This window comes from Saccostrea cucullata, unplaced genomic scaffold, assembly GCF_032062105.1.
Source record: "Saccostrea cucullata isolate Sc308-1 unplaced genomic scaffold, CSIRO_AGI_Scuc_v1 ctg934, whole genome shotgun sequence".
In the NCBI taxonomy this organism is placed as follows: Eukaryota; Metazoa; Mollusca; class Bivalvia; order Ostreida; family Ostreidae; genus Saccostrea; species Saccostrea cuccullata.
The window spans coordinates 63,452-76,869 of NW_026923633.1; the positions used below are offsets into that span (position 1 = coordinate 63,452).

At 33.1% G+C, this 13,418-nt stretch overlaps 1 protein-coding gene across 5 annotated transcripts in view; it reads left to right on the forward strand.

The window, feature by feature from the left end:
* Positions 1-13,418, forward strand: part of LOC134264537 (uncharacterized) — a 41,709-nt gene that overhangs the window by 24,830 nt on the left and 3,461 nt on the right. For 4 of the 5 annotated variants that reach the window (XM_062746830.1, XM_062746826.1, XM_062746827.1 and 1 more), the window contains 2 exons: positions 7,746-7,958; positions 9,829-9,920. In XM_062746830.1, coding sequence (XP_062602814.1) covers positions 7,746-7,958; positions 9,829-9,920 — 305 coding nt within the window. The remainder of the gene's footprint in view (positions 1-7,745; positions 7,959-9,828; positions 9,921-13,418) is intronic. The other variant, XM_062746829.1, reaches the window with a different exon arrangement.

Sequence of the window (13,418 nt, forward strand, 5' to 3'; positions counted from 1 at the left end):
TGTCGGATAAGTATCTGCTCAGCAGCATTTGTGGTCGAAAAAACACACCGCAGTCATGAATTCACTCAAAAATCATAGCATATTGTAGTTTTTGTCTAGAATTGGAGACGGATGTATAAAAATTCTTGTTCGTTTTTTGAAAATCATCAAGACCCTTTACTTGTCTAACAACTCACGGCTTGAAACCTATAACAATTTGAACTATCCCTAACATCACTGGTATATATGTATGCCAGATGCAATCTTGAGCATGTGGCAAAGTGATTTTTAATGTAAATTGTTAGATAATTGTCTCTTTTTATTGTTTTTTATCTGCTGTGAAAACTTTCACAGCTTCTAAAGTTTGTTTCGGAAAGTTGGCTAAATTAAGTGCTTCTGCCACTATTATATGTGCACCAGAAAATATAAGCCAGAAAGATTCATTGAGTGCGTGCTACAGAGCCATCTCTCTCCCAAGGAATATATAGTATTAGTCTATAGCATGTCATATACATCATAGCAGCACAAAGCCGGCAAAAAGATGTAAAGACTTATTGACATTTTCTTTGGATTATTTCTTTATATTAAAAGATGACACATCGCTAGATGTTATGGTGAGTTAATACTATACGTTCTATGACATTTATTTATTTAAAGAATCGATTGTAGTTAGTGCCTTGATAGATGACTGGGTTTAATGAATATACTACATGTACTTTGATTTCTGTGGACTGACTGGTAAAGACTTAAAATAGTGATTGTAATAGGCTTGTGTTTATAATCGTCTCAGCTCTTTCTTTTAAAATTATTTTTGGATGCTATTTTCTCAAGGCCAGCGAATTTATTAAATAGTGCACATCAAGTGGGAAGTTCCTATGTTAGAAAAGGTACAAAATAATGCTTTCTTGATTATTCAAATTATAGAGTTGAAATGCCTCTTTAATCCATATTCTTGTTTTTTTTTCCAGGCAAATTGTCTGGGTAAAAGCAAGAAGGTTATATAGATTATCTACCAACCCTTAGGAACCCAGAAAAATAGCCATATTTCAACATTGGTGCTATGTTGTCCTTTATATACTTAATCTTTGTATAAGCATGTGAATTAAATATTGGAATTCCCCTGCAGTTAAAAAGTATTTTGATTTTCAAAATTGGGGTTCTAATGAGCTACATTGGCATGCACATGTGGGTGAAATGGGAAAAAAATCAAAAAGTTTCTCTGGTCAAAACTCTATGGGGAGTAAAATTAGTTTAAAGCAAAATGATATATTTTATCAATAACTGGATTTATGATAAGCATTTAAAAAAAAATGCCTAAAACTTTAAAAGAATAAGTGTATGCAGATTTGTAGCAGGAAAAAAAAAATTAAAGACCTTTATTTAAAAGAAAATTAAAAGATGGTCTAGATTTGAATTGGCATATAAATGGTTTTCCATCCAAAAGTGCTGGCAGTATATGATATATAGTACAGTTTTCATTGTTTTCTCTGGTTCCAGAAACACTATTGCATCATTGCCTTATCATCTTCTTGTTTTTGTACAACACTATTTTGAGATCATGATTTGAAAAACTGTCCTGCATTGATAATGCTCAGCATGGGTCAGTTTGAAGCTACGTCTTTTCTAGCCTATAGATATGATTTTACCACAAGATAAGCAAATCCTAGCTTTTTTTTCTCTATGAGCCAATTTACCGTAATCCCAGGCAATATAGCTCCGGCCCTGACGCGAAAAACACTACGAGAGACTTCATATTGTGCTGACATTCAGATAGTAAAACAGTGGTAGACATTTATTGAAATATCTAGGTAGAGGAATGAAAAAATATTCGGAGCTGATAGTGGGATGAACCAGGAACGAACGTCACAGATTGGTGTAGTGTATCAGCCGAGATAACAATTTGATAATTTCCACAGGAAGTAAAGAACAATTGCGGTATGTTTTACATCAAAGGGCACAGGTGCTGGCTATTTACGATTCCTGGCATTTATTTATATATATTTAGTAGATATTGTGAGTAAACTGTACAGTGTTTCAAATACATATATACCCAGGATCAATAAATAGCCGTTATAAGATTTAATAGCCCCCAAATTATGTGAATGTAAAAAAATCATAGTGGAATTTGAGTGATGGAAGATCATTAACTTACTGGGGATTTACAAGATTTGAACAGGGACATTTTTTTATTTGCTTATACGAAGTGGACATTCTACAAGTGGACAAACGGTTCCCAAATTTATTACGTAAGTGTCAATAGAACCATTCATGTAGGTACATACAGCATAATACAGGTTACAACGTTGTGTTAGTTTAGAGTGCAATGAGTTATGCAGATTTTGATGGTTATATATGCTTTTATCTGGTTTAGGAGATCTAAATTCAGTGATAGAGCTCTTGATGTGGCCAGGTTTACGACATGTTATACATGTCTATAAGTAGATAATCTGTAATCTATAAGTGTATTGGATAACCTAGCTAGCTAATATCCTTTGTTATCGGAAAACTTGATTGATCTATCAGTGAGCTGGGATTGAAAACGTTAGCAGTGAGTTAGTCAAATCTTCATTTATGTATTACTCATTCAATGTTATTTTTGAGCTATGCATGTATAACCATTAAGCTGAATTTTATTTTATACATTTCTGACTGCATAACATTTAAAAATCCATACCGTTCTTTGATTTTTATTTTTAGTAGTATCTTTTGAAGTATTACATCATACATCATACATGATTACATCATAGTGCGGGTTACAAATACACCTTCACAAATCCGGAGCTTTTTGGAAGATACGGGTTTACGTTAGTATAATATAAAACAAGTCAAGGCCTGTAATACTGTGTGGTTTCCTGAACGGATTGTCTTGGGAAGTGTTTCTATGTGTTTCAGCCTCTTATAAACATGTTCCTGTGGTTTGTAATGTAAACACTGACATCCTTTGGTGGGAGATTAAATTATTAAGATTTTGACGGCCCTCTATTGTTTATGTGTCAGAAGTGGAAGCTCGGGATTAATCCAGGTATGCGGAAATGATAACAAACGAACAGTTTTCAGTAAATAATTGTAAATTTGGTGTAGCAGCTAAGTTCTAGGAGTACCGCCTTGATGATAATCTTGTGCATGAAGGATTTTAAACTTTCATTTTTTTTTTATTATATTAGTATGTAAATGTTTTCATAGGAAAAAAAGAAAAATAGGTACCTACTTTAGAGATGGAGCTAAGAGAGAGAGAGAGAGAGAGAGAGAAATGCAAATCATGATGGATATTGTGAGAAATGATTTTTTAAAGGGAGGATTAGTTATTTTTTAAAAATTCTGCAACAGTTAACAAGAGATATTTATAGAATTTCTTATATATCAGTTATCAGAGTTTTTACATGCTTGCCTATAATTTTTTCCTTGGCAATTGTTTTATAATTTCCTTATTTTATTTATAGAAAATCTTTAACTATCATCATTACCAAATTTAGATGCTACAGAATCAATAATGATGCCATGAATAGACTATTTCTGCTACTTTAAATAAATCTTGCTTCATTTCCAAACAGAATGCATGCAATCAAAAATAGGAGAGGATTTAATTGTCAGGTTCTTATAACTGATAAAGAAAAAATAACCTCACAATCCAATAGATGTTAGAGATGCTCCCTTTCTCTCTCTCTCTCTCTCTCTCTCTCTCTCTCTCTCAATCTCTCTCTGCACATCTCTCTCTGTCTCATGTCTCCTCTTGGGTCATGATTGTTTGTATACTGTCACTCTTAAGAATTTTTCACTCGTATGGAGACGCCACCTGGCACCACTTGCTGATGGAGACCGAGCTGAAATTTTTGTCCTATGCTCGGTACTCAGGGCCATTGAGCAGTGAGGGATCTTTTTTGTTCCAACACCAACTCTCTTTCTCTCCAAAAGACCGGTCTCTCTCTCTCTCTCTCTCTCTAGAGCAGATGCTCTAACCACTTCACCACCTATTGGATCATGATGATCGAGGTACAAGTTATGAAGTCTAAGACATTGATTTTGGTGTTTTGCTAAAGGGTATGAAAAGGTCTGTATAATTCTTTTTGAAAGGAATCAGATCTTTACCAATCTGTTTTTCCCCAACATCCAGATCCTAATTACTTTTTTTTCCCTTCTAGATCACCATGGTAATAAGAAAATTATATCAAATGACAATTTTGGTTGATCAAGTACATTTTGTTAATGCTTTTATTTGCTGTGTTAGCATGATCAATTTGTATAAAGAAGTCACAACAGGACAAATTTATTAAAATTACTTATAAAATATTAAGACTTTAATCTTGCTCAATATTTGAGTTGATAAAGCAAAAAATTTATGCTGTCTTATCAAATATATTCATAATGGGTTTTGGTTCAATTTTAGCATGCGCAGTCTTCAATTAGCAGAATTAATTGAAAAATTTCCTGCCAAAATAATATTACACGTCTAATTATGATGAATGAGCTGAAACACGTCTGTCAGAATTAGCAGTATCGGAGTTCCCGATACTCTGATGTTGCAGCATCGAGAAACTGGTGATTTCTCCGTTCCATAGAATACCACTTCTAGTCCACAAAGATTATGTACTTTGGACTAATAGCATTCCAAATTATCAAAATTTGATTTAAGCATCAGGCGGTCTAGAGTTGATATTGCCCAATCAGTCAATAAAGTATTCAATACGTAACTTTCTTTACATTTAATAAAATTAATAATTCATTTTAGGCAATAAAAGTCTTAGATTTTTTTTAAAGTGTTTGTCTGGCTTAAACAGAGCCCTATAAATATGTATTTAGCAGTGATTTTTTCATTTCATTTACAAGCATGTTTAAAGCCCCAGCTTTAGATTACCCTGGTTGCATTTGCGTCAGAAGGGTTCAGATTTATAATTTAATGTCGGGTCATTTTTTGCTCCATCGCTTTCATGTAAGTGACAATTTTCTTTTTCGTTCTGTAGCGTAATTTGGTAAATATTCTTTGCTAATGGAAACATGGCTAATCGTGTAGACTCGTTCTTTTGTCAATATTGAAGTTTGAAGAAGCAGATTTACTTTCATGACTTACTAAGAATAGACTTCATTAATACTATGTATGTGGACAAGAGATTAAATTCCATGCATCTTTAAGGATCCAGCATTAATTGATTTTCTTTTTCCTTCTGAAGGATTCTGGTAAAGATTTTTCAGTTTCTTCTCATAATGATGGGCTACTTGTCTTGGCTTGAAAGGAGAAAAATGCTATGGGCTATTTTCTTAATGACTTCATATGGATTTTTCATGATCCTGTCTTTTGTAGTGTATACGCAGACCTTTTTGGACTACACTTCGTTGGTGTCTTTACGTGTATAACTGTGCCATTTAATTGCAGTCCATTTAATGTGGTCAGAAATTTGTGGGGGTATTTAAAGCTTTACCCTGTTTACGTTTTTCATTCCTATTATCAGATTTAATTAAGCAATAATGAATTAAGCTTGCGGAAAAGTGTATTTGCTCAGTGTAATAACTTTCTAGTTTGCGGTGAGGAAACTTTAATTTCCTGAGGGCCTATAGGATAAGGTCTCTACTCTGGTGCAGAACTATCAGATACCTGCTGAGGAAATTCTGATCAGAAATTAATTAATAAAAAAAAGTGAATGTGAAAGCTTCGGATTCAGACCTCTGGGTCTTTGATGTTTGAAGAAGACCTGAGGAGCATGTTGTTTTTAATTTCTTGTCTTTGACTTGACTGTCTCTTCGTAAAGAATCGATCTACTGCCAGCTATTGATTACAGGCACCTATAGTGTGCATCATATTTCTTGCTGCTTTACCGGTAATACATTCCACAACAAATGAAATTTGGGGGGTAAGGGGTGTAATGATTTAACCTAGTGTCCTTAGACAGAAGATTTCTCTAAAAGTTATAATCAATACTCTCTCTTTAAATCAATTAATATTCTTTTTCCTTAACTTTGCAGAAATGTTAACATTATCTATTCTCTTAAATCTTACACCTTGAACATGTATTTTGCAGATCAATTTATCACAATCTCAAACAGTTTTGGGTTCATAGGTTTCATTTACATTTCTTCCTTGACAACATTTTCATCTAGGACATCACTGTTAACTACAGAAACTTTAAGCTCACTTTGTTCAAAAGTTGCTTATCCAGAAATATCAAACCAACTATAAAAACCAGACCAGTCAAGGTTAAGGCAAAGCGGCTTTTTGAGAACAAAATTCTATGACGTATTAAGAGAAACACACAGATTACTCAAGGCCAGGAGGTCTGTCATATTCCTAGGCTAAGGTCATATGGACAAAAGGTCAAGGTCATATGGCTCATAAATTTTTTAATCTTACTTTATTGGAGAAACCTGACAAAAAAGTATTATCTTATTTAAGGAAAATTACATGCCATTAAGACAGTTCTAGTTTCTCTCAGATTATAGTCTGTGAAAGTAGGAGAGAAAATTAGTATTGATTTCAATTAATGTAATTGATTGATTTCTTCATGTGTCTTGATTGATTTTTTTTTAAAGTACATGTACTACTGTGTGCACCAATATAATTGCTTGCCAAGACATTTTGGTCTAAATGTAAAACCTTTAAAATTACAGTCAAATCCCAATTAACTGAACTAATTTAAGAACAGCTGTAAATTTTTCTTCATTCATTATCTGAAAAAGAGGAAGAGAGATTGAGCTGTATGATTTAGGTTTTACTTATAATTCATTGTCTGACAATTATAGACAAAAGCCTTCGGAACATATTTCAATCCATTATTATTTTACGCTGATTAGTCAGTGGCTAATTGACAGCAGTAGAGTTGTAATTGACACTCGGTGTAAGAAACGGAGAGGGAAATGCAGCAATTTGCTACCGAATTCTAAATCTTGCTGAGAACTCATAAAGCTTACCTCGGAACAGTTTACGCTGATAAGTTTGGAGCATGATTTATTGTCTGTGTCACTCTGTCTTATTTTTCAGGTTAACGTATAGTTATGATAATGATAACAAATCATTTTCAATGTCTGTGTTTCTTTAAAAATGTTAACAACAAGTTATAAAAGTGGAAAATGAGCTGCATATTTTCTCAACTTATGCAAAATACATGTATCAGTGATAACTGTTGCTGAATTTGAACATTATGTTTAATACAAACTAGGTATTTCAAAACTTCTAATAGAATAGCCCTTGACATTTTCTTATAAGGATTGAATGCACCTTATTAAAATCTAAATTGTATGACTTTCTCTTTGTTTGAATTTTTGAAGAAAACAAATGTGTAATTTAATTAGTTTCATAGATTCTGAAATTTTATGGATTAGACAATTAAATAAAAATTATTAAAGATTAAAAAAGCAGTTTCCATGATGAGGACTGAAAATTTACCATTGTTATAGTCAAGAGTTTGGGATACATGACACTCTGATGTAACAAATTTTACTGTACATATGTGAAAATGTTACTCTTTAATTTATATAAATCTATTTTCTGTATTGGATTTTGCTTGCATGTACATGTGGACTAGGTATATTTTCTGCTCATTAACTTGATTTAACATTAGAATGTTAAGTTTTGGGATGGTTTCATACAGGTTGTTGTAACATAGCAACATAGAAAAGGTAAAATTAGGCAAATTTTCAGAATGAAGGTACTCGCTAAGCTGATAGAGAGGACAAAATTTTATGAGAGAGGATCAGAGATTCAAATCTAAGGAATTTTATGAGGTGATAAAACTGCCTTTGTCCAAATCAGATTTCACAAAATATTTATTTTTTTGTAGAAGGAGGAAAACAAGTACAAATCTCAATGAAACTAAGCACCGGCCAAGACTCTGGCAACCCCCCAGACCAAACCAACCCCCCCAACAAAATGATGGACACCGTGGATAAGACGGAGAGAGAGAAGAAGGACAACTTCGAGATCGAGGTCGCAGACGAGCACGGCAAAGCCGGCCAAGTCGAGATAGATTCACCCGAGGAGGAATTACAAGAACGTACGTAAATCGTAACAGGTTTTCGACGACCTGTGCTTCTACTAGCATATTAATCAGGCTTGCAGTTTTCATTTTTTATGTGTTTTAATAATGTTTTTTGTATCTGAATTTAATTTTTAACTTTATAACTATACATGTGAATTGTTTTTGTGTTTCTTAATATCTTGTATATGTTTCAAAATTTAATAAGCATACAATCATCTGCCTACTTGTAGGATCAATAGAGTACAATTACGGAATAGGTAAAAAATCGTTACTTTTCAGAGTTTTAAAAAATTCACCAGGGATCATTTACTAAAGATAAATGAGCTAATTTAATTGTTGTCCCTACGAAAAGAAAGCAAACAGAGGAATTCGTGATCTGTTTTTAGCTTTTTTCTAATGTTTCATGTTTTTTAAAATTTATATGATCCACTGTCAGTTTTGATAGATAGGCGAAGCCAAAATTAACCCAATGTATTCGTAAAAATTTATCACCCATGAAACGGTTTCACGGTACAGAATGTTTCAGAGGATGTTTTTTTTTGTGTGTGTGCACTATTGTAAAGATGTCATTCAGTACTGCACTTTTGTAACTTCTGAGAGATTCCGAGAGAGAGATAGGGATGAAGTGAAATACTTAGATCTGGTAATGTAATTGTCCTTGTACCAGTATTCCCTTGGTTCTTGTTCAGACAGAAGTTGAAGAGTTAATGTGTTCTGTTCAAGATCATTGCTCTATTATTGTTTTATGTAGCCTCAAACTGACAAATCAAAACATTTTTTGATGGTTCATCTCTCTTTGCTGTAGAAGATAGGGTGAATAATATGTGTATTTTCTGATAAAAATATAGGTAAGGCATTCACCTTTATGGCGAACAATGAATTCTGATTTTCTTACATGACGTACTAGTGAAATAATATCGCTCAAAAGCTAGCTACCTCAATCTTCTTTGCGTAGATTGGATTTCTTTCTTTAATCAGAAGAAAAGTATCAAAATTCAATCTGTAGGTACATTTAATTAACCTAGCTTTTGCAAAAGAATCTAGACATTTACCTGACTGCAGAATCAAAGGTGAATTACAGTTATTTGGTACTATAATTTCTACAGGGAAAATAAAATTGGAATCAAAAGGGTGTGGCTTAAATAATAAGTCAGGAAAAAGTAACCTGGTAAATGAATATTAAATTTAAACATCAAACGGAGGTTAGCATCAACTTAAAATAATTCTGCATCACTGCAAACTTTTTTATAGCATGTTCTCTATTTTGCAACACAATTTGAGCATATCTCGGGAAATGTACCATTTTTTCTTTTTTTGCACAATTGAGACACACATTTTGTTACATAATTTGAGCATATCTTTAATAAATGTACCATTTTCCTGAATGTATGAATGAAACACAAAACAATTGATATGTTTTCCTGATCAATGGGTTGGGTCGTCAAGGGGCGGAAAAGCAGCAGCAGAGGAAATTAGTCTTCAAGATCTCAAGTAGACATAATCGTAGAAACGAGACAGTAATAATATCTGCTGCTCTTCCCAGAAGAATATCTATGCAAGGAGGAAATGAAGAATTACAACTGCTTTCAATGTAAAAAAATAAAAATGCAGACTGCACATTTTGCTGAAAAAAAAATATTGCTGGAGAAAATTAAGTGTGTTTTTAGCAGGTGGTCTAGGTTGATTGGTAGCAAATATATGTTTAGTTATACATGTACTGGTAATTGTAGAAAATTGTCATTCATTGATTCATTTGTAATACCTTCCTATGTCTGTTATTCCCCTACAAAAAAAGGTTCTTGGTACTGAAGTTAATTGTCTGGGCTTGAAGGTCATGAAGGGGTTAGAAATTATACAATACATCCCAATCTCTCCTTTCTTTTAGCCACACCCATTAAAGGCAATGTCCGTAAGACTTCAATAAGTGAGAAAGTGGAAAGGACGAGAATGTCTGAGGCCTACATTGAAACCATCAAGGTAATCAACAGTTCTCTCCCCTTACTTTTGTAGCCTCTAATTGTCTCCCCTTTTACTAACAAGTTAGCTCTCAGCAAAGAAGTAGCATGTTCTGTATGATAAAATTTTGTGACCCTACACAAAAAAGCATGTTATGATAAACATTTGGTTTGAAAACTTTGTAGAATTTTTTTTGTCCAGCATGATTGCTTTTGTCTTCTGCATGTAGATATTGTAAAGTTTTTAGTTCACCTGAGCCAAAAGCTAGATTGAGCTTTTCTGATTGAAATTTGTCCATTTCCTGTGTTGACCGGTCGGCAGGGGATGCTCACTCCTCCATGGCACCTGATCCCACCTCAGATGTTTTGGAGGTCTGTGTTTGCTCTGCTTCTATTTTGTAATGTTTTATATGGACTTTTGAGCTTGAATACTGTTCATTATCTCCATATATTTCGTTGTTAAGCTTTCACATTTTATCTTTTTCTCCAGAAGCACTGAGACCATTTCAACCAAATCTGGCACAAAGTATCTTTGGGTAAAGGGGATTCAACTTTGTTCAAATGAAGGGGAACACTCTTTTCCAAGGGAAGATAATTAAGAAATAGGAAAAATTGTGTGGGGTAATATAAAGATCTTCACAAGAACAACTGGGCTTGAAAAAAATGAAACCGCTAGAGCTTTCTAGGGAAGTGAAAATTCAAATTTACATATTCAAATCATGATGCCCATTGGGTATGATGGGTTCACTATTGCCATTCTAAGTTCTACATGAAAAATCATAGGGAAAATCTTGAAATTCAGAGCCATGAGTAGACATATTTGTATGGGAAAATCCTCAGGTAGTGTAGATTCAATTTTATTAAACCTATGAAACCCTGACTAGGGTGGGGCCACTACCGGTGATTGAAGATTTACATAGGAATAAGGAATACATAAAGACAAATCTTTTTTTTTCTTTTTTAGATGAATGAAGTCAAGATTAGTCATAATTGTATGGAAGCATCTGCAGGTATTGTAGATCAAAGCATGATCAAATCATGACTGGATTGGGAAGGGTTGGACCATATGAAAGGGGATCAAATTCTAAATTAAGAAATATCTAGGAATAATCTTTTTCTGGGGAACAGTAAAGCCTTGACTAGTCATATTCATATAGAAGCATCCCAACATTCAAGTTTGTTCAAATCATATGACATCCTGGACACAGGGTGGAGCTGGGGAATTGTGGTGCCACAATATTTTATCTTTATTTTACATAGGAATACATAGGGGAAAATCTGCTAAGAAAGAATAAGAGCCATAGTTACTCAGGTGAGCATTGTGGCCTAAGGGCCTCTTGTTATTTTAGACATCATGAGAGGACTGATAATTATGGATCTTGCTTGATAGTGAAATCTTTTTGTATGATTACTATCCTTTTCTCTTTATTAAAAGTCAATGCTTCATTTCTTTTACTTCTTTTTCATTTACGTCATGGCTAACTTAATTGCCTTATAGGTAAATGGATCATCAGATACACAATAATAAGGAATAGTTTGTAAGAGAAAAACGTATTGAATAGTTATAATGGAAAGACGTCATGTTACATAATTTCTTACTGACTTGGGTTTCAATGGTTGGATTTGCCTAGATTTACAACTGTGTTACCTTTAATGAATTTTACTGTTAAAAAGAAAAGCCTGTTACGGACTTAGAATATGTCAAATATTCCTTTTATGGACGAACATCTATATACTGAACAAATAAATATTGTGTAGTTTAAACTTATTACATGTGTTTCCAAATTTACTGAGCATTAAATTTAATCTTTGGTGAAATGGCATTCTGGCCCTAATAATGGTTTGTTAGTAAACAAATTTATTACAAAATAGTTAAGTATGGGTATAGACTAATCCACAAATCTGCTTTTTGAAATCCTTAGCAAAGGGGATCATTTGATTGTTTTTAATATGAAATAAGGTTTCCTTTTATCCCCTTTATTTGCCTTAATGAAATAAGAAAATGTGTTTTGAAAATTAAATTTAGAATTAATATGTCTTTTTCAAAAGTTATAAATGAATTTTCTCATGGTAATCATTTGATATCAACTTGATAAGGCTGTAGGACTTGCATTATAAGTGGAAAAGATTAGTAAAAAAAGAATATGTGTTTGTGAAACACTGATGCCCCTGAAAGGTAGCTTATTTTTCTCAAATGGAAGTCAAACTCCAAGGTCAAGTTCAAAGGGTCAAAATTGTTGGTATCAAGAGGAAGGTCTTTTAATTGACAAGAGAAACACTTATTAATTTAATCCCTAGTACTTACTGCTCAAAAGTTATGGCCAAGGTTAAAATTTTACAAAAAAAGTTTTTCACAAAGTGAGTCACACTCATAAGGTCAAGGTCAAAAGGTCAAAAATGTTTAAATGGATTGAAAGGTCTTGTCACAATGAATACACATGTGAAATATGAAAGCCCTAACACCAACTGTTCAAAAGTAATGGCCAAGGTTAAAATTTGGGGGTTTTTTTTGTAAAAATGGGTCAAACTCCAAGGTCAAGGCCAAGAGGTCAAATTTGTTGCTACCCAAAGAAAGGTTTTGTCACAAGAAATACACCTGTGAAATATGAAAGGCATAGCCCAGCAAAAAGTTGTGGGCAAGGTTTAAGTTTTTGCAGACAAACCGTAATTAAAACAGATAAAAAGACAGACAGACAAATGGATGCGACAAAAACTATATTCCCCCGAATCTTAAATTACGAGAGCATATTACGAGTTCAATTTTCATTGTTTCCAGAAATTCTATAAAAATTGTATCAATATAGCCAAATGTTCTGGTAAAAAAAATATGGTTTTTGCAAAATACAAGCATTGTTAAGGTTGCTCCATTGTTTTGTTTTGATACAATGAAAAATAAAGGTTGCCTTTAATTTGCTTTGACCCACTGCCTTTGCTGTGACCCATTGACATTTAAATGAGCCAAAATCATGTTCAATATGAAACTATGAAATATTTGCCTGTTATTAATTGTAAAACATTTATTAAACTCAAAATTATTCTTAAAAAGATGTTCTTTGTCACAATTTGATTATAATTAAGGTTATGTAAATACCAATGTTTACCAAAAAATAAAATTTCTGCAAAAATATTTTGAAATATCTCATCTGTAATTGGAAATTACAACTCTGATTCCATGATAATACCTTATAATACCCAATGGGTTCACATTTATAACGTGAGCCACCTCCTGCAAGCAAAGGACAAGGTTACCACTGACGTCATGGAGTTTAATAGCCGTACAGCCTCTTGTCAATGAAAATAGATTAATTCCAACAGAAGTGTATGAAAAACTAAGACACAGAGAACAAAATGACTTTATATTTGCCTTAAAGGAGTTAAACTTTGAATGATTGGCTTTCATGAAGAAGGTATAAAAATATTAAAACTAAAAAGGCATGCTGCTTTTGTGGGGTGAATTATGAGTGATGGTGTGTGTTTAGGTAGGTGATAAATGGTTTTAAAGCTCTCACGGAGAGGTAAT